This window comes from Myxocyprinus asiaticus, chromosome 24, assembly GCF_019703515.2.
Source record: "Myxocyprinus asiaticus isolate MX2 ecotype Aquarium Trade chromosome 24, UBuf_Myxa_2, whole genome shotgun sequence".
NCBI classification, from domain to species: domain Eukaryota; kingdom Metazoa; phylum Chordata; class Actinopteri; order Cypriniformes; family Catostomidae; genus Myxocyprinus; species Myxocyprinus asiaticus.
The window spans coordinates 38,394,109-38,419,812 of NC_059367.1; the positions used below are offsets into that span (position 1 = coordinate 38,394,109).

General features: G+C 40.4%; 1 protein-coding gene across 4 annotated transcripts in view; it reads left to right on the forward strand.

Moving 5' to 3' along the window:
* Positions 1 to 99: 99 nt before the first annotated feature.
* The window catches only part of si:dkey-32e23.4 (dynamin-1-like protein), a 46,217-nt gene continuing 20,612 nt past the window's right edge, over positions 100 to 25,704 (forward strand). The window contains exons 1-10 of one of the 4 annotated variants that reach the window (XM_051653141.1): positions 100 to 176; positions 1,025 to 1,088; positions 1,214 to 1,396; positions 3,969 to 4,072; positions 6,944 to 7,085; positions 15,244 to 15,290; positions 22,701 to 22,769; positions 22,887 to 22,973; positions 24,226 to 24,388; positions 24,525 to 24,645. In XM_051653141.1, coding sequence (XP_051509101.1) covers positions 3,971 to 4,072; positions 6,944 to 7,085; positions 15,244 to 15,290; positions 22,701 to 22,769; positions 22,887 to 22,973; positions 24,226 to 24,388; positions 24,525 to 24,645 — 731 coding nt within the window. In that variant the 5' untranslated portion in view covers positions 100 to 176; positions 1,025 to 1,088; positions 1,214 to 1,396; positions 3,969 to 3,970. Of the gene's footprint in view, positions 177 to 1,024; positions 1,089 to 1,173; positions 1,397 to 3,968; positions 4,073 to 6,943; positions 7,086 to 15,243; positions 15,291 to 22,700; positions 22,770 to 22,886; positions 22,974 to 24,225; positions 24,389 to 24,524; positions 24,646 to 25,704 lie in introns of those variants that run through there. The other 3 variants (XM_051653140.1, XM_051653143.1, XM_051653142.1) reach the window with 3 other exon arrangements.

The following is a 25,704-nucleotide window of genomic DNA, read 5'->3' on the forward strand; positions in this document are numbered from 1 at the left end:
CATATCTCGAACAGGTTCATTGAAACGAACTGTTCGAACGAACCGATTCTCTAAAAATGAGTCAGACTTCCCAAAGCAAGCGCAGAGCACAACTGGAAGAAGACCTCCATCATTTTCTTATGACTCCTGCAAGATGGCGAAGATGAGTGAATGATTTAAATGTGACATGGATACAGGTACAACTTTAATTAATCTGATAAAGTTAATGCATATTGAAACAAGTTGTGCAATTCAAACATGATTAGGCAAGAAAAGAACAACAACAAAAGCAGGACAGGGAGAGGCTCTTCCTGTGATCTTTTATGCCTAATGATCCTCCGTCCCATCCTCTGTCATGTGATTTACATGCTGATCTTTTGTGTCTAAATTCTGACTCATTCACAACCATGCTTACTTCCTCAATACCTCAATTCCCCAATAGCCTACCTTAACTACTTCCTTAACTTCCTTTACTACTTCCAAAACATTATTAGTAAGGTTATGAATTTACAAAATATTCCCTCTTGCACTCTACATTTGACGTAACTTTCAGACGGCCTATTTTATTAAGATTTTTTTTCTCTTGTATTTCCTGACGAACGAAAGAAATCTAAGACACTAATGTGGTGTTGAAGTTCTTTGATTAAATATTGTAGGGGTCCTGATGTTGGGAAGGGGCGTGGTCAAGTGGCCATGATATACTGTGATTGACAGTTACTGTTTCCAATGAGCTCAAACCGAAACAGAACGTCAATAACACATTAGCCAATCAATTTGCTCGTTGGTCAAAGTACGTTTCAAGGCAAGTCAGTCCAGTCGGCGGCCATGTTTGGAACGCTCCCCGGGCAGCTACTTTCTATGGATCCAAACGGCATAAAAGTACAGCTCCCATCTACTTGAAGAGGGAAAGAGCGTAATCTCCAAAACTGTTGTTCAAAATAAAGGTCAAAGAACATATTTCACATTAGCAGTAAAACCTGACGACAATGGTGTCATAAATTGTGCTTCTTTAACTCAGAAAACGCTAAAATCCGCTATTTTTCAGGCTGGCCCAGCTAATGCGCATGCGCATTCTGGAGTTGACGGTTGGCGATGTCTGTATCTAAAAGGTGATTGGCTCCTTTACCTGTAAGGCGGGACTTCCTTTTATACATCCGCCATATTGGGCGTTCCAATTTCTCCCTTTTATTTTAATACAAGTGCTCCATCTTGTGCTAAATAGTCTCTGTTGTAGGTGACGCTGGAGACGTGTTTGACAGCCTAGAGACTAGAGTAAGGGCGCAAAAAAGCGAAACCTCAAACATGTTGGTCCTCCATTGAGTAAAGGTACAGTTCAATCATTTCCATCATGACAGTGATCGGTATAACGCTGTGACAGTGAAATTTAGCTACAGAAGGCTCGACGCATCGCACTGCGGTGAGGATATTTTTCTGTGAAGTCTGTTGTGTTAATGCTTTTATCGTTTCTCCGGTCCTTTCTCTCATGTAACCTTGTTCTGCCTTGAGCATCACACCCAGCAGGGCTGATGTTATCGTGCAATTATTAAATCAAACAGCAAATCAATTGCTGCTTTTACATGGACACTTTGTGTTTTAATCGATGATTCCGAACGTACTGTTTACATGAACGCTACATAAAGTGATCAGATTGATGTGAGCGTTTATATGTATTAAGCATCAGATCGGAACTACTATTGTAACGTGTACACTGTACGATTATATAGCATTCCCTCGCCGTTTGAAGGGGTGTTCACACTTGACTTCGAGCACACAAAATTATTTCGGACTTCTCTACAAATGAGGATATGATGTTATGCGCGACGGCTTGTGGGTTTAATAATCAATACATCATAAAAAAAAATATATATATAAATATATAATTATTCGAAATGTTCAAATATACCATCTACTAATTTTCCAGCAACAATAAAAACACCCAGCTTTGAAATATACCGCTTTTGAATTGAGTCAAGAGGTCAGTTCTATTTACCTGTTTCATGTGATATCTTTATGTGACATTGGTGCCATATACAGTACAGTATAGGACCAAACTCCACATATCTTATGTGTGCTGCGCTGTGGGATGCGACAAAAGTCAGCAAAACTTTTATTTCTATTTATAAAGCTTAACCCTTGTGCGACCTTCGGGACATTTTTGTCTTTTTCATTTTTGTTTTTTCGATCATTTTGGCTGTGTTAATGCCAACGGCATAAATTTGGCCAAAGGTGTGTATTTTTGGGGGAATTTTGATATTTCAACCTCAGGTCCTGTAATACATCTATAATACGCTGTGTACACAAAATAGTTACACTCAGGACCTTCAGGACAAAAATGTCCCCATTGAAACCCATTAAAACTGCAATATTTGATCCCAGTGCCATTAAAGCATAAAATCATTAATTCTATGATATTATGCTTTCATTCCGGAGCCCTGGCTTCAAATTTTTTAATATTTTCCACCAGATGGCGCCATTTTCTCATGTTTAGCCTATGGAGCAAATACATGCTTTTCCCCTATTTTCTGGTTGCTTTATTTTAGAGCACTGCAAGCCAGTTGAATAAATGATGCAGCTAAAATTGTGAGTGTGTTAGTATGATGTCAGAGTGTTTTTTTTTATGTGTGTATTGAGACATTTTTGTGTGTGTGTGTAAAAACAACAGTGGCATTATATAAACAAACAGACATTTAAAGGGTTAAAATCCTGAAAATTAATGAATATTTGGTTGTTATGATCAGGACTGATGTTGGTTAAAAAATTAACTAATTGAAAGCGGAAATAATATTAATATATAATATTATTATGGCAGTGTTTTGACATTTTTGTCCTCTAAGGACCTCTGAGTAACTTTTTTTTTTATTGACGCACAAGGGTTAATAAAGTAATACTGCTGTTTACTTACCAGAGACAAAATCACCAAGTCAACCAGTGATGGAGGGGGTGAGCAGCGATTAAACACTTACATTTATAATACCATGACCATGTAAGATGTATGATGATTGTAACACATTATATAAAAGCACTATAACATCACTATACAGTATATATTTAATGTGTAGGCTATACAGTATACTAACGTTAGTCATTAAACATCACATAAGATTTTGAAGCACAGAATTTATTCATGCCACCAGACTACAATGTACAAATAGTCATATTTACACAGCAAGTTGATATGGAAAATGCTGGATATTTTTAAATTACATTAACTACGCTACAAAAGAGACAACATTTGCATGATAACATAAACAAAACACAATAGTAATAATTAATAATTTGCATTGGTTTGTTTACCTCAGTTGCTTTCTTTTTTTTAATCTTACATTCATATAGGCGGGATCATCACAGACGTTTAGTAATATAGTGACAATATATTTAATTGTCCGTGAAAGTGAAATCTGGCAACATTTCTGGTGCCTTCAAACCTGTACACACTTTTCCTGGCACTTGGCATGGATCAAAAGCAACATTTGGATGCTTTTATTGATGTAATTTCACAGGTGTTTCTCCATTCAACGCTGTTGCTTCTTTATGCTGATGGTCACAAATATGCCCACTGTGATGAAAGTGTGTCGTTGTGCATGAAATGTCATGACGCCATTACTGCATCAGGACTGAACATGCGCAAATCGTCCCAGTTTTACAAAGCAATCCGATCAATTGTTTACATGGCAAAAAGTATCTTTTCAAATGGATTAGAAAAGGTTTACACCACCCCTTACAATCCGAATGAAATTTAAATTGGATGTGGCCAATTTAATCCGATTGACATCGTTATATGATAATTTTTTATTCAGATTGAGTTTATAGTCTGATCACAAACGGATTTCCAGGGTCCATGTGAACACAGCTACTGATACATATTTACAAATGCATCTATAGTTAACCGTTAGTTTTATTGCACAAGTGTAAATACTGTTGTGGTTTTTATGAATACATGCGCAGCACACAATAATACCAATAATTAATAACCATATTCTTCTCTTCAGAGATGGAAACTCTGATTCCGATCATTAACAGACTGCAGGAGGTTTTCCTCACAGTTGGCGCAGAGATCATCGAGCTTCCTCAGATCGTAGTCGTAGGATCACAGGTCAGTCATTTATCTACAGATGAAAGGTTTCAATATTGGTCCGTATGCAGTGCACCGAAACCATCAACAGGCGATTTCAGATACAGAATAGTTCACCCAAAATGAAAATTATCACCCTTGTGTCGTTTTTCTCTTTTATATGGTATGGTGAATTTGTGAAGAATATCCCGGCCACTCTTTTCTATATAATGAAACTGAGACGGACTGGGGCTGTCAAGCTCCAAAATGACCAAAACAGCATCATAAAAGTTACATAAAATCAGTCCATATGACGTGTGCACTATAGTCTATGTTTTCTAAACCCATTTGATAGCTTTTTGTGATGAACAGTCCGAAATTTAAGTTGTTACTTATTGAAAATCATCCCCTTTGCTGTAGTTCTCAAATTAGCTCCTATTGACATCAATAGAGCGCAACAGTGCCTGCCCACTTTTTCAGCTGTCTTTGTTCCGGAAGAATTTTTCCCATTAATTTAAGTCAAGACATTTTTCATAAAAGAATTCTAAGCCATGAACCAAACCAAACAGCTCTGAGGTGAATAAAAACATTATAAACTTTGTTTTGAGGCAAAATAGTATTTAAAAAATCAGACAAAAAGACAAAGGTACAAGACTGTGTACTTACCATCTTTCATGAGGGAATGAACTATAATTCCTGGAAGCATTGTGAGTGACGTAATCAAATTAAAAATGATGGAAAAATATAAAACTATTGGCAAAGTATAGAAACAATATAATTAAAGTTTATTGCAAAATATTCAGATATATACGAACATATAAGAAGTTTGAGGGTGTTGGGAGACCGACTCTGTTGCGTCAAACTCTCTGCGTCATGGAAGTGGTTCTCTGATTGATGAAATTACGTTCTCAGGATCATGGAGAGTGTAGTTCTTCACCAGGACTTTTGCTATAAAACATGCTAAAAAAACAACCTCGGAGCTCACAGTAGGTCTTCAAAGGTTTATAAGTTGTATCTGAGACTATTTAGCAGAGATGGGCCACTTCTATAAAAATGAATGGGAGAAATTGGAAATTGGAACATACAACGGTCAACAGATGTAGAACAAAAGTCCCGCCTTACAGGTAAAAGAGCCAGTCACCTTTTAGATACAGACATCGCCTGTCAATCAACTCGAGAACACGTATGCACATTAGCTATACAAGCCGGGAAAATTGCTTTTTTTTTTTAATGTGTAATCTGAGGTAAAGAAGCACGATTTATGATTCCAGTGTTGTCAGATTTTCCTGCTAATTTGAAATATGTTCTTGTGGAGCAGATGTGTCTGTCACTGGGGAGAGAGGAAGCAGTAAGGACCATCACCTGGTGATTAATGATGCGTAACACCTGTTTCTTGTTACAGTGACGATGGAGATGGGCTTGAAAAGGCCACCGAGAACGCCAGTGAGGGAGAGTTGCGTGAAGCTGAAAAGCCATGTCTGTATCCGAAAGCCTGTTTAGTGTTATGAAGCTGAAAAGCCTGCTCTTTGTTTGTGAAGCTGAAAAGCCTATACTTTGTCTGTGAAGCTGAACGCTTGAATAAAAACTGATTTACCTGGACTGCCAACCCGTTTCCCGCTTCCTTCCTGTTGGAACCTTTACACTGGTGCCGAAACCCGGGACATCGAAGGAAGAAGACTGGTCGCCATGGACACCACCGCTGGCTAGCATCCAGGAGACCCATCACCAAGTCCTGCTCGCCCAGAAGCGTCGTTTCCAGGAGCTCCTCCGTGCCCAGTCTGAGGATCGGCACGCTCTACGGAGGTGGTTAGCTCCAGGCGGATCCTCTGCTGTGACCCCGGAGGCAGCGATGAAGCCGCAACTCTCTCTCCCACACTGGCGTTTGTGGCGGCCTTTTCAAGCCCATCTCTGTCGTCACTGTAACGAGAAACGGGTGTTACGCATCATTAATCACCAGATGATGGTCCTTACTGCTTCATCTCTCCCCAGTGACAGACACACGACCATGTCCCGCTCCACAGTTCTTTTCCTTTTTTTTAATTTAATTTTTCTCCCCAATTTGGAATGCCCAATTCCTAATGCGCTCTAAGTCCTCGTGGTGGGGTAGTGACTCACCTCAATCCAGGTGGCATAGGACGAATTTCAGTTGCCTCTGCATCTGAGACCGTCAATCCGTGCATCTTATCATGTGGCTTGTTGAGCGCGTTACTGCGGAGACGTAGTGCGTGTGGAGGCTTCACGCTATTCTCCGCGGCATCCACGCACAACTCACCACGCGCCCCACCGAGAGCAAGAACCACATTATAGCGACCAGGTGGAGGTTACCCCATGTAACTCTACCCTTCCTAGCAACCGGGCCAATTTGGTTGCTTAGGAGACCTGGCTGAAATCACTCAGCACGCCCTGGATTCGAACTCGCGACTCCAGGGGTGGTAGTCAGTGTCAATACTCGCTGAGCTACCCAGGCCCCCTTCTGAAATAGGTTCTTTGACTGTAATCTTGACCAGCCGTTTTGGAGATTACTGGATTTTCAAGATTCCCCATTCAAGCAGATGGGAGCTGCACTTTCATGACTGGAAACAGCTCTCCTCAATGATGGCCGCCAGTGGACTGACTTGCTAGAAAGACTTTGTTTGTATTTAATAATCAATTTCCCTGAAAAAAATGAATGAAATTTGTACTTTTGCAGCCAGACTGTTAAGCTGTATGGCGTTTGCCATGCCAATCTGAATTTTGTAGTCAGAACTTGTAATCATTTGTTAATCATCATTTAGTCGCTGTCATTATGACTGAATTGTCTTATTGGGTCAACTATTCTTTAAACACATTCATGAATTAAGTCTACATGTAAACATATACTTTCCCCACATAGCCATATATGCGCTCTGTTTCTCTCTTCCAATGAATCTACAGAGCAGTGGAAAGAGTTCAGTGTTGGAGAGTTTGGTTGGACGAGACTTCCTGCCTCGGGGTTCAGGAATAGTCACACGGCGCCCTCTAGTGCTACAGCTAGTGAACGTGCCCCCTCTGGAGGAGAGACACAAACAAGAAAATGGTAACATCTCATACCTGCCTCTATTTTTATTTCACAAGGGCTTCATTAGTTTTTCATATCTATATTCATTTGAGTGGAGAATGTGTCTTTTTTTGAGCTGCCTACCTAGACAACATCTGAATGTGTCTATGATGCCTAAAAATGCTGTCTATGGTAGGTTGGCAAGCTCACTAGGTTTTGAGAAAAAGCCAGAGTGGTTCGAACATATTTGATAAAATCGTATTAACATACCTTCCCAAAAATGTAAAACATTTGAAATAAGATTTGCTCACATGAGAATAAAATGCATCTGGCTTGCATTGAAATAGATTGTTTACATGTTCAAACCTAAAGGAATGTTTTCAGGATCAAAAGAAGCTAATCTCTACTGAAAGCGTCTGACATTCTGTCGATTACCACTAACAATAATTTCGACTCATCTCTTAGTTTGCTAAAACAAGGGTAAATTGTGTGCACAGTAATGGAAGTTTATGGTGAAGTCTATATACGTTTTTGAAAGTAAAGCCGCAAGATGAACATTATAGGTGTTAATTAGATTATTGTGATAAAATCACTTACTAACCTTGTCTGTTTAGTTATTTCCAATTTTTCAAACTCCTGTCATGACCATGTAAAGCCGATAAATCCTGTAACTTTCATACACTCATACACCCTAATAAGTTGATTTTACTCAACTGATTGAGTTAACTTTTTCCCTCAATTGAATTGAGTAATGTGGTTTACAAAACTTAACTTGATCATATAGAATAAATTTAACAATTTAAGTTAAGGTAACTAGATGCAAGTAGACTTAACTCAGATTTGCTACTTATATGTTGTTGTTTCTACTTAATAGTTTAAATTGAATGGACTCAAATTTAGGTAATAAAATAACACCGCTTAAATAATGAGGATTCTAACTGATTTTAGGTCAATCATGAAATAAACTTATTTTTCCACAGAAATCAAAGACACCTGTACTTCAAATGCACATGCACAAGGAGAACTGAGATAGTGTTAACAGGGTCCAACTTGACCAAAGGGGACACGGATCACCCTAATGGTGACATCACACGAAACAACTATTTGCAACAAAATCAGAAATAATACTACTAAAACCTCTATGAATTCTAAATAGCAAATATTTAAATGCCCCCATATGTTCCCTTTGACCAGTGAAACAATTAAATAATTCAAGCACAAGGCATTATGGGTATTCCCCATAGCCTTAATTTTGTACTCAGTAGTTTGAGTTATTAACATCTTAAGTCTATGGATTTTTAAGAAAAATAAGTTCAAGGGACATAGATATTTGAGTAATGAGCCCAAAACTTGACATTTGAAGTATTGTTTAATAAAGACAACTTGATTTTTCCAGTAATGACAACTGTAGTGTTAACAGTGTATAACATGCACAACGACACCAGAAAAGGACTTTTTACATGGAGAAAAATCCACACATAGGGTTTCACCACTAAAAGGATGATTTAGACAACTTTCAATAAACATGCATTTGTGTTCAGAAGGATTAAAGGGATAGTTCACCCCAAAAATGTAAATTCTCTCATCATTTACTCACCCTCATGCCATCCCAGATGTGTATGACTCTCTTCTGCTGAATAAAAAAATTATAATTTTTAGAAGAATATTTCAGCTCTGTAGGTCCATATAATGTAAGTAAATGGTGGTCCAAAAAGCACATCAAGGAAACATAAACATCATCAATATGACTCCAGTGGTTAAATCCATGTCTTCAGAAGTGATATGATAGATGTGGGTGAGAAAAAGATCAATATTTAAGTCCTTTTTTTTTTATAGGTGGCGATATGCACAAAGAATGTGAGTTGCCAAAAACAAAAGAAGAATGTGAAAATAAAAGTGGAGATTTATAGTAAAAAAGGACTTAAATATTGATCTGTTTCTCACCCACACTTATCATATCAGTTCTGAAGACACGGATTTAACCACTGGAGACGTATTGATTAAGTTTGTGCAGTGGTGGAAAAAGTACAGATACCACACAAATTTATTACTTAAGTAAAAGTCATCCATTAAAATACTACTTAAGTAAAAATAAAAAATACCTGTTTTTAAAAATACTTAAGTATCATAAAAGTACTCAGATCCGTTCATTTTATAAAATGCAATCCATTCATGTTGTTATTTATAAAGCCATAAAATTGAGTTTCATATAGGTAATATTGGATATGGTAAATATTTACTTTTCATATTTTCTCTTCAATTTTCAAATGATTGTTTTACTTTTTAGTTTTATTTATTTATGTTATTTATGCCTATCTAGGGACCTGAGATGCAAATTAGCATGTGCTATAATCTCTGTTTTCCCTCTGAAATTATGTTCTTGTACCTATACAAAAAAAAAAAAAAAAAAAATAGTTCAGTACACAATAAGTAAAGTTGAGTCACAGGTGGATAAGAACAGATCTTTTATTCAGAAAAGAAGCTAGAGTATCAATAAATTTATTATGTATAAATTTAACATATTTACTTATTCTCTCCCAGAATAATTTTGAGTTGAAGCTACCCTTTTAAAAAACAGTAACTACACTACAAGCTATTAACAAAATGGCTTAATTAACAATAGAACTACACTAGTCCACCAAGTATTATCTTTATAAAAAATGTAGAACTATCAGTATTAAACAGCATTTGAAAAGATACACCAGTGTGTAAATAAATGTAAACACATCCATGTAAATAAATTAATCGAAAACAGTAGTGAACAGCAGCATTTAACCCTCTGGGGTCTGAGGATGTTTTGGGCCCTGGAGAAGTTTTGACATGCCTTGACATTTGTGCTTTTTTCAGTTGCTTAAAAACGTATTAATGGCTAAAGTCTGATAACACTGTATTCAGATCAAACTGGGCTACAATAATATGTGAGCAACATGTATGTACATGTTTGTATTTTTGAAAACATAACGTTTATGTGTGGTTTTTGAAAAAACAAAAATTTTAAGTCACTGAAATAAGGCCATGTAACACATACTAAATATTTGTTCACAAGACTTTTGAGAACTGGATCTTGTAGCCTAGAGTTTTTGCTACAAAATAATGTGAAAACCATCCTGATCACTCATTCATACAAAACAATATAGTCATTTAACTTTTGTAAGACACTTTTAGTGTTAGAAAGTCCATATGCGTGGAGGCGTGGATGATCATGAATATTGATGTGATTCACATCTGAGGAGACAAAGACCCCTCCCCTGAGAGAGAATGAATGTGAGGAGACTTAATGATTGAATGTATTGTTTGTAGCTTATTCACAAAATCAAGTTTAAGTTAAAAGAAGTAATCTGACTATACATTTTCTTTACATAAAGACTTTACTTAAAAACTTTAGACCTACACTACCAATTCAAAGTTTTAGATCGGTAAGATTTTTTTATGTTTTTAAAAGAAGTCTCTTCTGCTCACCAAGGCTGCATTTATTTGATCCAAAATACAGCAAAAACAGTGATATTGTGAAATATTTTTACAATTTAAAATAACTGTTTTCTATTTGAATATATTGTCAAATGCAATTTATTCCTGTGATCAAAGCTGAATTTTCAGCATCAATACTGCAGTCTTCAGTGTCACATGATCCTTCAGAAATCATTCTAATATGGGCATATTTACAGCACATTTTACACATTTACACCCGAACAGATATTTGCAAGCACAAGCTTCATTGATGATAATGAGGCAGCATAAACACTACTTAAAATATAATCTAAACATTCATATTATTTTTATATCATATTACATATCATATTTATATCATACAGCATACAATTAAAATACCTGCTTTAGCTGAAACAGCATTTAAATGTAACTAAAACTTGCCTATTAGGACATATTTCAGATTTCAATACTTTGAATCCTGGCTGGCAAGTCTGGAAATTGTACAACTAGTAAAATATGTACATGTTTATATAAAATAGCATGTCAACTAATGTAAGTAAAGACTTAATCATCCGAAATTGTATCCTCGGCTGGATCAAGTTGCTCTTCAAGCGGCCATCGTCGGTGTCCTGCTCTTCTTCTGAGGAAAATGTTAACTCTTTGTCACTATCCAGGACCATCTGTAGAGCTCCCTCACCTGTGTAGAGTGCCATCTTCCAAACACGCAGAAAAGTGAATGAACTTGATGTTTTTTAAGGCATCGTTGGGGGCGTTTACCATTTGCATTGATCGCCTCAGCACATTACCGTATGAATAGCACGCTCTGCTGGTGGGTGTGATCACTTTAGCGATAATTAGCTGAGCCAGGAGAAACTGTACATCACCTTGTTTCATACAGATTACATTGCAGGAGAATATTTGTTTTAAATTTGAATTGTTTTATTTAAAAGTAGACATTTTAAGCTTTCTGTAGACATATGTTTCATGTTTGTCTGATAAGTATTCGCGGAGTTTCAGAAAGATGCTCGCGGAGACAGAGACGGCTGAAAGCCCACCCTGTTTATTTTCTTTATTTTACAAAAGCACAAGGTTTTGTTGTTATTGTGAGTGTACACAAATAAAAGTAGACCCTTTATAGCCTCTAATGATGTCTTACACTTATCTGTATGCACAAAAATGACGGAGTATTTTAAGTTGTTTCCGCTGTTATGAGGAAAAAATCCAGCAGGACGCGCCGGCGCGTCCGTCGACCCCTGAGGGTTAACCAAATATTCAGCAACAAATAAGAAGCGAAATAATGCGTAGGGTATTATTGCATCTTATCTGTGTGTTTGGAAGTGTGTTTAGTCAAAGTTTAGTCTCTGGTTTAATTCAGCGCACCTCGCTGGTGACACAGACTGCATGAGTTTCTGTGTGCTCGTGCTGGCTGCTGTCAGTCACACACAGCGCACTGTTTATAAGCTGATCCCTGTTCTCTTTTTGCAAATAACGAAACAAACTTTTTTTTACAAATATAAATACTCAAAGTAAAAAAATAAAATAAAAAAAAAGACAACTTAAGTACAGTAACGAAGTATTTGTACTTCGTTACTTTACACCACTGCTTTTATGCTGCCTTTATGTGATTTTTGGAGCTTCAAAGTTCTAGCCATTGTAAGGACCTACAGAGCTGAAATATTCTTCTAAAAATATTTGTGTTCTGCAGAAGAAAGAAAGTCATAAACATCTGGGATGGCATGTGGGTGAGTAAATGATGAGAGATGATGATGGGTAGGGCTGCCCCCTGATAGTCGACCAAACGTTAGTCGATGAGAAGAGTCTTGGTCTACCGTTTTGATTGGTCGGTTGGTCGCAGGAAAAAAAACTCTGCAGGAAACCAACGAACACCAGTATTAGCGCTGGTTGGACGCTAGGTGGTACTATGGGGTAATTTTCATTAAGCAGGGTTAGGGTTAAGCCTACACAATAAATAAAGACACCTTGATTTCAAACTTAGAACTTTGTTTATTTTAACTAAAAGTTCAAATGAAACTGGAAAAAAATAAGTGCATTAAGTGCAAAAGTGTTTCGTTCAACTATTTGAAAGATGACTTTACAACAATTGTGAAGGACAACATCTCTCTGGCAAAGAACCTACCCGGTCGGATATTTCGTTGTCCGGGAAAATACATCATGTGTGTGAATAAATTTGTTTTGTTCCCTCCTTCACGATATATATATATATATATATATATATATATATATATATATATATATATATATATATATATATATATATATATATATCCAATTACATCGGAAATCCCCAGGCTGAGGGATCGGTGAATATTCTTGCTTTAGTGATTTTGCATTGAAAATTAATGTATTTAAAAAATGAAAAATTTTAATCAAATACATTTCTAAATTCAAATTGCACTCCAAACTAAATGAAAAAGCAAATAAATAATTAATAAAGTGATAAAAGAATTATATATATATATATATATATATATAAGTAACCACCTTTCCATTTAAGGTCAGGTGAGTGTCCTTCTAAACATGCAGGCGTAAAATTACTTACACAAATGAAGATATAAAAACAATTATAAATGTAAAAATAACAATTATAATGATGATAATAATCACGGTTTGGGGTGAACTTGTTTTTGTATTATTTTACAGGCTGCAGAGTTGCGTTCACAATGAACTGCTCTGTGGAAATAAAGTGAACTGAACTCAAAGCACCTCCTGAGCTGAGATGTCTGAGGTCATTTACAGCACTCATAGACGATACTGTTCTTGCAAGACAAAATAAAAATTCAGAAGACAGAAACAAAGAAAGAGTGAGAACCTTTTACATGCGCGTGTTCCACAAGACTGCACGCCTCCGTACAAACAGCGTGTCATACATGCGCATAGACGGCTTTTCTGTCATCTGTTCTTAATATAATAAAGTGTTTCTTCAAGTGTGTGTCTGTGTGTCTACGGGCAAATTATTTGTAATATTAATTTGATAATAATAATAGCCTAATAATAATAATAATAATAATAATAATAATTTAATACATGGGAAAACGAGCCAAATATCGTCTTGACATTGTCAAAGCCATCAGCTATTGGCGATCACTCTGACCATCGTCGATCCCTGAGCTCATTGTCTGTCGGCACAGCCCTAATGTGCATTTCTCTCTATAAATTAACAAAATGTTCAGACAGTCTCCTTGTTGGTTTTTCCGACACATTCAGAATCATTACCGTTTTTGCCGGTGTCGCTGCGGCTCGCTTTGTGCGTGCACTTGTAAAATGTGTATTTTAAAGGCTTATTATTATGGTTTAGTATTTCTCTGTAATGTAGAACAGTGTTAGCAATGTTACTTATAACATTCTTTCTCAGCCCTGGAACTCAAACCATTTTCTGATGCCCCCCAAAATATATATTTAAGTAATTAAATTAATATGATAAACGTGTGACTAGTCAACTAATGGCTTAAATTAACAACTACTAGTCGACTAGGAAAATCTTTGGTCAGCCCTAATGATGGGTGAACTATCCCTTTTAAAACACGTGCTTGAAAAAAGCATGAGCTTCACATTTCTACATTTTAGCCCTTCGGAATACCTTGCCCCATAGACTTCCATTGTAAGTGCATTGCTGTAAATATATATATATATATATATATATATATATATATATATATATATATTTAACAAATTGTGAGAAGAGTCAATTTTTTTTTTTATTATTCTTATTATTCTTTTAATGTCTGCTCACTCTAACAATGTCTTTTTTTTTTTTTTCTACCCTTTTCTCCTCAATTTGGAATGGTCAGTTCCAATGCGCTCTAAGTCCTTGTGCTAGCATAGTGATGGATTTCAGTTGCCTCCGCATCTGAGACTGTCAGTCCGCGCATCTTATCACGTGGCTTGTTGAGCGTGTTACCGTGGAGACCTAGTGCATGTGGAGGCTCACGCTATTCTCCGCGGCATCCACGCACAACTCACCACGCGCCCCACCGAGAGTGAGAACCTCACATTATAGCGAACATGAGGAGGTTACCCCATATGACTCTACCCACCCTAGCAACCGGGCCAATTTGGTTGCTTAGGAGACCTGACTGGAGTCACTCAGCACACCCTAGATTCGAACTCACGACTCCAGGGGTGGCAGTCAGCGTCAATACTCGCTGAGCTACCCAGACCCCCCCATGATAACAATGTCTTTAACATATTCTGGTCTTTCTGTGCATGTGTTCTAACACATAGTGTTTCTTCCTAACATGCTTTCTGCTGTTTTTTGCTTTCTCAGGAAATGGAGCTAAACAAAACTCTCAAAACATCTATCCAGGTCTCTGTTTTTCAACAAATGTTCATCTGCATGAACTTGGCCTTCATCTATGTCCATCTCACTGCACCTATTCCGTCTTCACTCTCTGTAAATTTCGTTTTTCATAAACTAGATTGTTCTCCCATCTGTAATGTTTTGGTTTGTGAAACCTACTTGCACAGTTTCCTCCACAGTGAGAGACTTTGACTGTGGGGCAAAAGGATGTTTATTGACATTGTACTGTCTCAGTTGTGTGCAGTTGTATCCAGCCACTGTGCAACATATTTCTGCAGTATATTGATTTTACAATTTGTTCAAGACAGTCCACTTTGCAGTCAAAGCCTGTAAAAAGACTTTATTCCATTGTGGTCTTTTATGGTAAGAGGGTTTCTGGTGAGTGTTTGCTGGGCTCGCTGTCATTAATATTGATTTGTTTTTTCCCTCATTCTGTTACTCTTCTAAAAGGAATCAAATCAGAAGAATGGGGCACTTTTCTTCACTGCAAAAACCAGGTAATCAACCACTCTACAGAGAGTACACTGTGTGAATGTCCAGAATAACCATGATTATAGATTACTCAAATCATAATGACTCCACATCCCCTACTGTATAAGGGAGACCGGGGCGAGGAAGTTGTCACAAGGGCTACATCTTCGGAACTGTAAGGTTTTGAGTCAAAACTCCAATTGCCCAAATGTATGTGTTCTCTAGCAGTGATTTTGTATGTTTGTATCAAACACCACTGTGAAGGATCTCTGTTCGTTCGGGAAAGGAGGAAGCGGGAACGTCTCTCTCTCTCTCTCTCTCTCTCTCTCTCTCTCTCTCTCTCTCTCTCTCTCTCTCTCTCTCTCTCTCTCTCTCTGGCATCACCAGCTTCTCCTTTATCTTTCTCCCCCTGATTGGGCAACTTAGCACCGAGCGTGCATCCTCTCGGCCTGGCCACGCCCTCCTCCTCGTCACAACCTTATTTAAAACCCTTCTAAATTAGAATTGTGTGAATCCTATTTTCATATATTTGTAATAGCTGTTGGGTAAACAAGTGAACACATTAACACCACACTGGTATACGTTGTCGGGCTAGCTATATCAGGGGTTTTCACACTTTTTGATTCCAAGGACCCCCAAATATGATGGTCCCTTTGGGAACCGCGTTCACAAAAATTGATAAAAAGTCAGTGATATATTTTGATGTAGAAAGACCCAATTATACTGTATGAGAAAAATAGTAAGCGTGATATTGTTAAATAAGTGGAAATTATTATTTAATTATTAATTATTTTATGTATAAAGACCTAATTATACTGTGTAAGAAAAACAGTAAGCATGACATTGTTAAATAAGTGGAAATAATTATTCAATAATTATTTAATGTTTATTTAATGATTAATTATTTTGATGTATAAAGACTCATTTATTCTGTGTGAGAAAAATAGTAAGTGATACTGTTAATAAGTGGAAATAATTATCCAATAATTATGAAATAAATAATTTATTAAATAAATAATTGGATTTTATATTCTTATTGTATAATAATATATACATAAAATATCTGAAATAAAGAAATATAAATATCTGGAAAGATATTTGTAATACTTTGTATTAAGTTGACCACATATCTTTTTTTCTACCTACAGTTAGAGTAACATTACATGTAAAAACCTGGAGAAAACATTTTCAATTCAAATCTATTTGTAGTCCTTAGAAAACAGAATGAAACAGTAATAATGTCCAATTTGGTAAATGTTTTAATTTGTATTTAAATTGCCTAAATTGCAGAAATTATTTGGGTCTTGGGGTCAGAAAGTCTAAAAAAAAAAAAATCAGACCTAACCTACATCACCACAAGTTGTTTGGGAGGGTTTCAAGAAAAAAAGCCTCTGCTCTCATCCAACAACAAACTCAAGTGTCTTCAGTTTGCCAGACACTACTGGAACTTCAAATGGGACCGGGTTCTGTGGACGGACAGAACAAAAATAGAGCTTTTTGGCAGCAAACACCAGCCAAAAAGCAGATGGGTATGGTGCACACAGAGAGGTAGCCATATGGAAAAGTACCTCATGCCCATGGCTAAATATGGTAGTTTTTATGCCAGAGGTCCTGGACATCTTGTGTGGATACATGGCATCATGGACTCTATCAAATACCAACAGATAAAAAATCTAAACCTGGCTGCCTCTGCCAGAAAGCTTAAAATGGGCCCTGGTTGGATCTTCCAGCAGGACAATGATCCAAAACAAACATCAGAATCAACACAAAAATGGTTCACTGACCACAAAATGAAGGTTCTGCCATGGCCATCCCAGTCCCCTGACCTGAACCCCGTACAAAATCTTTGGGGGGAACTAAAGAGGAGAGTCCACCAGCGTGGACCTGGGAATTTGAAGGATGTGGAGAGATTCTGTATGGAGGAATGGTCTCCGATCCCTTGCCATGTGTTCTCCAACCTCATTAGGCATTATAGGAGAAGACTCATTGCTGTTATCTTGGCAAGGGGAAGTTGCACAAAGTATTGAATAAAAAGGTGCCAATAATTGTGCCACACATACTGTATATTTGACAAAAAATAATTGTTTTTTTGATAAAACTTGCGTTGTGTTTGCAATTGTTTAATATCCATTAGATGATATATTTTTGTGAATATTTTGAATGAAAGATCAAAAGGATAAACAATAAAGACACTTTTCATATTTACCAAGGGTGCCACTATTTTTGGCCACAACTGTACATTTATACAGTTTATCAAGTGCAATATTTGTTGGCCAAAACGATGGTTTCATATTTTTGCATGTTACATACTTTTTGCTGTTTCATGTAAGGTTTTGTGTTTTATAATTGTTTAAATTTGTCTGAAAAGCCTAAAATAGGCTGTTGAATGGCAGGTTCCTTTGTGACAACTTACCCCATATAGTTTAACAACATGCCCAACTATTGCCTTTACAGAAATTGATAAAAAAAAAAACCTACTCTTGAGAAATATTCACTTGAGAAAGTGACAACTTGCCCCGGTCTCCCCTGTACAGTACTTATTTTGTGAATTTCTCCAAGAAAAACCTTCTGAATACACCTAGACCATTTCAATGTTGCAAAAACAGGTCATTTACAATGTGTCATGCCTATGAGACCAAAACGTCTTGGTTACTTTCGTAACCTCCGTTCCCTAATGGAGGGAATGAGACATTGTGTCGATGTAGTGACACTAAGGGACACTCTTGGGAGCCCCAAACACCTCTGATTCTTAAAAAAGTCCAATGTGAATTGGCGAGTGGAATTTGCATGCCACTCCCCCGAACATACGGGTATAAAAGGAGCTGGCTCGCAACCACTCATTCAGGTTTTGTGCTAAGTAGCCGAGACAAGGTCCCAGCCATTTCAGCGGGTAGTTTAGTATTGTGGCAAGAGGGACACAATGTCTCGTTCCCTCCATCAGGGAACGGAGGTTATGAAAGTTACCAGGATGTTCCCTATCTGTCACTCACTCGACGTTGTGTCAATGTAGTGACACTAGGGGTCCCTATACGAAACGCCACAATAAGCTGAACTGTGTTACGTGGACTGGCGGTGCGAGATGGGCAGACCGCTGTGTGCCTCGTAGCCAGTGCACCAGGCCGTCACGTAACCTCCCCCAACATATCGAACGGTCCTTTGGGAACAAGTCGACTTGCCCAACAAATAGGGACAGGCTAGCCCAGCCATGGCCTCTTTTCCTCTTTTTTTCTCCCCAAAAAGTGTGGAATTTTGTTTACCGGCTGGGGGCCATAAGTGTCTATGTCGGGGGGGTGTCACTCCCAAGGGGAAGACACCGCGGTGACCACACCCCGGGGGGGGGGGGGGGGTATTTTGAGGGGAAATACGTCACATGGTCTTACCGAGTCTTGTCGGAAGTATGTCATGTGGAGAAGTCCCATGGTAGGTCCTACCCAATGGGGGAGGAGCTCTACAAACACGGTGACCGGGGGCAGAGGAACCTCTGCCCAAGGAAGACGCAGTTTACTGACAGGGAAACGATTTAGCGGAAGATATATCAGATGGGGTCACCTATGGGGAACCAACGCATGTGGAGCATCTACCCCAGTACAGGGCTTAGTTAGCACATGTACTGGGCCGGCAGCGAGTTTCTACGCAAACTTGTCTGCCACAAGGCTAAGGAGGAAAGTCCAGGGATCACAACTTGTGAACACGACTGGGAGTCAAAAGCGCACGTCTTTAACTCAGGGGAGGGGAAGGCGCTATGCGCAAGCGGTACACCCGGCCAGCTGTCCCGGAACTTACCTGCTCGTACCTGACAATATACGGGACGAGACCGGCTCAACCCGGAGATAGTAGAACCTCGCAAAGGTGTTGGGTGTTGCCCAGCCTGCTGCTCTGCAGATGTCTACCAAAGAGGTGCCATTGGTCAGGGCCCAGGAGGCGGCCACACTCCTAGTAGAGTGGGCTCGTAGCCCCACAGGGGGCGGCACGTCCTGAGTGTGATATGCCATCACGATGGCGTCAATGACCCAGTGGGCAATCCACTGTTTGGAGACAGCGCTCCCTTTCCGCTGTACGCCAAAACAGACTAAGAGCTGCTTGGAACTCCTAAAGCTCTGCGTGTGATCCAAATAGATGCGTAAAGCATGCACCGGACACAGCAACGCCAAGGCTGGGTCTGCATCCTCCCGGGGCAGCGCTTGCAGGTTCACCATCTGATCCCTAAATGGGGTTGTGGGATCCTTGGGCACGTAGCCCGGTCAAGGTCTCAGGATCATGTGAGAGTAACCTGGACCAAACTCCAGGCACGTTTCGCTGACAGAGAACGCCTGTAGTAGGGTGCTACTAGGATGACCTGCTCCTCATCCTCCCTGACCTTGCACATGGTCTGTGCAAGTAGGCTCACTGGGGGAAACACATATTTGCATAGTCCTGGGGGCCAGCTGTGTGCCAGCGCATCTATACCGAGGGGTGCCTCATCAGGGCATACCAAAGCGGGCAGTGGGAGGATTCCCAGGAAGCAAACAGGTCTACCTGTGCTCGACCGAATCGACTCCCACGATTCGGACGCTCACTTCCCTTAGCGGGGCAAGGCCTGCCTCTGCGACCTTTGTGAAGACACGAGGGGACAAGGATAGGCCGAAGGGGAGGACTTTGTACTGGTACACCCAGTCCTCGAAGGCAAACCGCAGGAAGGGTCTGTGTCGAGGCAAAACCGAGACGTGGAAGTACGTGTCCTTCAGGTCTACTGCCGCGAACCAATCTTGATGCCAGATGCTTGCTAGAATGCGCATCTTGAACGGGAGTTTGTGCAAAGCCCAGCTCAGTACTCGCAGGTCCAAGACTGGCCGCAACCCACCGCCTTCGGTACGATATAGTAGGGGCTGTAAAACCCTTTCTTCATCTCGGCCAGAGGGACAGGCTCTATCGCACCCTTCCGTAGAAGGGTAGCGATCTCCGCACACAAGATAGTGGCGTTTTCGCCCTTCACCGAAGTAAAGCGGACACCGCTGATCCTGGGCGGGCGCCTGGTGAACTGAATCACGTAGCCGAGTCGGAAGGTCCGGGTCAGCCATCGCAACGGGTTGGGAAACGCAAGCCACGCATCCAAGCTCCGGACGAGGGGGACCAAGGGGACAATCTCATTGGACCTACCGGCGGGTGGGGCCTCGCAGTGGGGCGGAGCCTGAGGCGCCACGTCAAGAGGGCTCGAGCCCCGTGGCTGTGCTGAGTCCAGGGACATCGAAGCACTTACCTGGCTCCTGATACCCACCATGGGATCGGCCAGGGAGGTGGGAGGAGGAGTATCGTCCCCGCAGTCCGTCGGAACCAACCTGGTGTGGGCTTGTTTGTGCCACAGCTGGGCGCGCGGGGGGAGCTGCCCCTGGAGCGCCATAAAGGAATAGTGGCCAGTGGTCGTGATAACGTCAGCCGTGAGCACCGGATATGTGAACCAGGGAATGAGGAAACTGCTCCTTTTCTGAACATGTAGGTGCCGCAGCCCTTCGGCCATGCGGCGAATCAACGAAAAGGCAAAGAATTCTCCTCCCGGCCCTCCACCAGGGGATGGAGTGGTCTGCTTATCATCTCTAGGCCTGCAGCAGGTCTCCACGTGCCTGGGTCGCCCATGAGACGGGTGGCGTCTGCTTCCTGCGGGTGGCTTCACGCTGGGGCCGGGCCGCGGGGGCTGGTGTTGTTGCGGCAGGAGGACGCCCTTGGCGACGAGCAGATGAGGTGCGAGGTCTTGAACCGTGCCGATGCAGGATGTGCTGAATAGACTCCATCTGCTGTTTCACTGCCGAGAACTGCTGGGCGAAGTCCTCGACAGTGTCGCCGAACAGGCTGCCTGGGAGACGGGGGCGTCAAGGAACCATACCTTGTCAGCTTCCCACATCTCGACCAAGTTGAGCCATAGGTGGCACTCCTGGTCCACCAGGGTGGACATCGCCTGCCCGAGAGTCCGCGCCGTGACCTTCGTCGCCCGTAGAGCGAGGTTGGTCACCGAGAACTACCCTCGTGCAGTTCTCTTAGCGCCTTGGCTTGGTGCACTTGCATGGAGAGCCATGGCGTGCAGGGCGGAGGCGGCCTCTCCAGCGGCACCGCAGGCCTCTGTCGCCAGAGACGACGTAACCCTACAGGCGCTGGATGGGTGTCTCAGGTGGCCCCGCCAGTTGGCAGCGTTTTGCGGGCACAGGCGCACCGCAACTGCCTTATCCACCTGGGGAATCACTGAATACCCCCCGGCAGCCCCACCATCGAGGGTAGTGAGAGCGGAGGAGCTCAGAGACCAGGTCTGGGCAGTGAAAGGTGTCCGCCACGACCTCATGGGGTCCTTATGCACCTCCGGGAAGAAAGGGACCGGGGCGGGGCGCGGCCGTGAGCAGCGCTCCAGGCTCAGGAACCAATCGTCAGGCTGCGAGGGTTCAGGGAGGGTGGAGGGTTCCACTCCAGCCCGACACACGCAGCCGCCCGGGCAAGCATGGCTGCCAGCTGCATGTCAGGCTGCGACTGGGTGACTGCACCCGAAGGTGGGAGCCCAGTCGAGTCCTCAGCGTCAGACTGGACAGCTCGCTCTCCGATGCTGCAATCGAGAGCTCATCCACTTCGCGAGCGCCGAAACGAGATCGCGAACTCGTCCTGAGACGAGCCGGCGGTCTCATTCCAGCGGGGCAAACGAGTGTACTGGAGAATGGGAGGTCCATGGGGAGTTACCCGGCAGAGTGGCTCCCATTGGTGTCCACAAATCGCCCCCAGTGCTAACCGACGCGGCCTCAAACCCGTAGGTAGACCGCAATGTTGCCATGGTCACGTTCTCGCAGTGAGAACATGACCCGTCCACGAACGCTGTCTCCGCGTGGGCAGCGCCCAAGCACATAAGGCCGCGATCGTGGCCATCGAAAGCGGAGAGGTAACGACCGCAACCAGGAAATACAAACAAACGGAGAGGTATCTTTAAAAAGACGCTCTCTGTTAATGCCAGTCTTTTAGAAGGGAAAATATACTCTTTCAGTAGGAAGAATATACTCTTTTAGCTGCTGAAGCGCCCAGGGGCGTTCTCTTTACTTCACCAGTGCAAGAGGGGGAGAAGCCGCTGTAATGCGCCTTAAATCCAACAGCTTTTCGAGGTGAATGGATCGGCAGAGTAATTCAGCTCGCTGAACACAACCGCTCGGCTCCGAAGAGAAAATCTGAATGAGTGGTTGCGAGCCAGCTCCTTTTATACACGTATGTCCGGGTATAATTCCCATTGGCCTTTTTTCAAAATCAGAGGTGTTTGGGGCTCCCAAGAGTGAGAAAAATGTTCATGTAAAGCTAAATTATGACTGCTGCTAGGACAAGAAATCTTGACTAACATTATATGTGGAGTTCGGTGGACAAATGTGGCAAAAGTTTAGAATATTTCCACTTTTAGATATTTAAAGATTAGGTTTAAAATGTTGTTTTTCTCTGCTTAGATTTTCACAGATTTCAATGAAATCCGGAAGGAGATCGAGGAGGAAACAGAACGCAGCACTAACAATAAGGTAAATGGTATTTATCAGTGCAGTGTTTCATATCATCTAATATTCGCACCCACAGACTTTTGTTCCATTGGAAATATTTTAACTGGTCTCATTTATCTGTTCTCTCTCCGTTCTCAGGGCATCAGTCCAGAGCCCATTTACCTGAAGATCTATTCCCCTAATGTACTCAGTTTGACTTTGGTTGACTTGCCTGGCATCACTAAGGTAACCACAATAAAAGAAAGTGTTCTTGTGCCAACATCTTGTATTGCATCTGCTGTTTATTTCTTGTAGGTCTTACTTGAGGAAAAATGTAGCAATATTGTTTTTTAACTGAGTAGATACAACTTTTAAAAAAATTCTGTTTCAGTTTTATATAGCCTAGACTTGCTATAAAATATAGACCCAAAGAAAGCAAAATTCTAATAGGAAGTCAAAATACTGTATATAACACATTCTCAGGTTAATGGGTATTTAGTCTCACATAGGCAGACTTTCAACAATCAGCGTAAAGTCTGGTCCACATTTGTAGCTTATTCTGGCCAAGAACTGCCCAATTAGACAGGGTGAGACCATCAGACAGACATACAATTTTTTTTTTTTTAAATGTAACCCTTAAATGCATGGGTGTTCGCCAAATATTATTGTGTATTTGGACTTTAGAGACCTGGCACATATATCTATCACAAATGAATCTACAAAATGCACAGATAGTGTAAAATTTTCAAAACATTTTCAAGACAATTAGAAAATAAGATAATAGAATATATTCTGATATACAGTATATGTTTTATTTTTCATATATTAAAGAGATGATGCAACAAATATAGAACAGGATTCATTACTTCCACACTGAAATTTCATTAGATGCAACTGGCTGTCATAAACATATTGAGCTACACACAACACATAATCTACACATAAGCTACACATATACATTTTCTCTGGCACTTTTTGAGTCTAAATTGACAAACAACTTACATAATTTCGGCAGTACACCAAATGACAATAGTCGTCATATAGTGTCCATGTGTTACACTTGCTATAGTTTACTTCCACGTTGCTTCGTCAAATAGCAATGTCAAATGTAAATCAAGTCAAACACTGTCACATCAGCGCCACCTTGAGTAAGAAATAACATGTACAATATGTATGTGTATGTGCATATGGGATACTGATAATTCACCATTTTCACACAGAAAATCAACATGATATAGTATTTAGTTTTATGAATATAGTACTCATTTGTTTTGTAATAAGCAAAGAAATAGATATCCTGTGATAGAAAACTTTTATAGATATGAAATGATCATAAAAAAATATGATTTATGGGAGCACAAAAAAACAATTTAGCCTTTTTTGTTTTGTTTTTCCACTACGTATAATGTAACTCCATGACAACAATAAACTAATAAACACACTTTTGCTGGAAAATTATTACTGATTGTAATGTTGCATGTTTTGTTTGTCTGAGAAGGTCCCAGTTGGTGACCAGCCTGAAGATATTGAGACTCAAGTACAGGAGATGATTCTGTCCTACATCTCCAACCCCAACTCCCTCATCCTGTGTGTGTCACCTGCAAACTCTGATCTGGCCACGTCTGATGCCCTTAAACTGGCACGAGAGGTGGACCCAGATGGTGAGCAACATGCAGAGGATAGCAAATGTCATTTTGACACCCCTGAAGGACACTGCGGGAGGGAATGTATTTACTGCGTGTGTGTGTGTGTGTGTGTGTGTGTGTGTGTGCGCGCGCGTATGTGCGTTCACATCAGGTCGCAGGACGCTGCTGGTGGTGAGTAAGCTGGATTTGATGGACGCGGGAACAGATGCATTGGAGGTTTTGCTGGGTCGGGTCATACCGGTCAGACTGGGTATCATTGGTGTGGTTAACAGGTCAGTTATGCACATCTGTTGAAAATGCACTCAAAGAACACACCCCACACACACACACAAACCGAAAGAGACAAATTTCCTACTGTAAATATCCTTAAATGCAATATTTATAGATACTAAGAAAAATATGTAATTCAGAAATATGTCAGAAGAATGAGTACATTAACATATGGCCGTCCACCTTCAAATGCCACTTTTTAGCAACTTTGCCTGCTCTGATAAATAACGGTGTCAACTGCACTGGTAGTTTTTATATGCATAATGTTTGGCCAATCATAATACATGTTATTTAAGCCTCTAAGCTCGGATGAGCCCATTCAAAATATTAATAACTACAGTCTTGACCAATACAAAATAGGTATCATTTTAAAGCTTAGAAGCTGTACTTTACAATGCATGTAGGCATTATGACCAAAATTAAACAAGTGATTTGAAATTTGCAGACAAATCAGAAGTATTCCGTTTTGATAATTTATTAATAATTTTGCACTGCACATATTATTGTAATCTGTAAAAACATCAAACTGATCAAATAGCCATGTGCCATATGTTGTTGGAAATCTCTCAAAGAGTAGAATACAACCAGCCTATTTTTTCACAAACAAATAGGCTGGTTCACAGACAAAAATATAGCGAGTCATAGCTAAGTACGTGTCTTTGACATACATGTTACATGTAAACAGGTGTTGCTTACATACCACGTTTTCGCTTATAACTTTACGAAATATAAACAAAAGATAAAATATCATAGCATATGCATAAATCATTAGATAATCCACACAAAGCACAATGTGCATACAGCACTTAATGTGCTATCTTGCTAAAAACATGTTAGCTTTCAGATGAAAAAAAAAATGATGTAGTACATTGTCCAGCGTCATGGAACGTAAGCTATTCGTATTAGGATTCAGATCGCTGCAACCAGAGGTGGAAGTCATCCAAATATGGGCAGAGAGGATCGTTCATTGTAATTACATATGGCCACCAGAAGATGGTGCCAAGTAAATGACACAGACTCGATGATGACTCAAATGACACAGAATGGAACTGAATGAGATC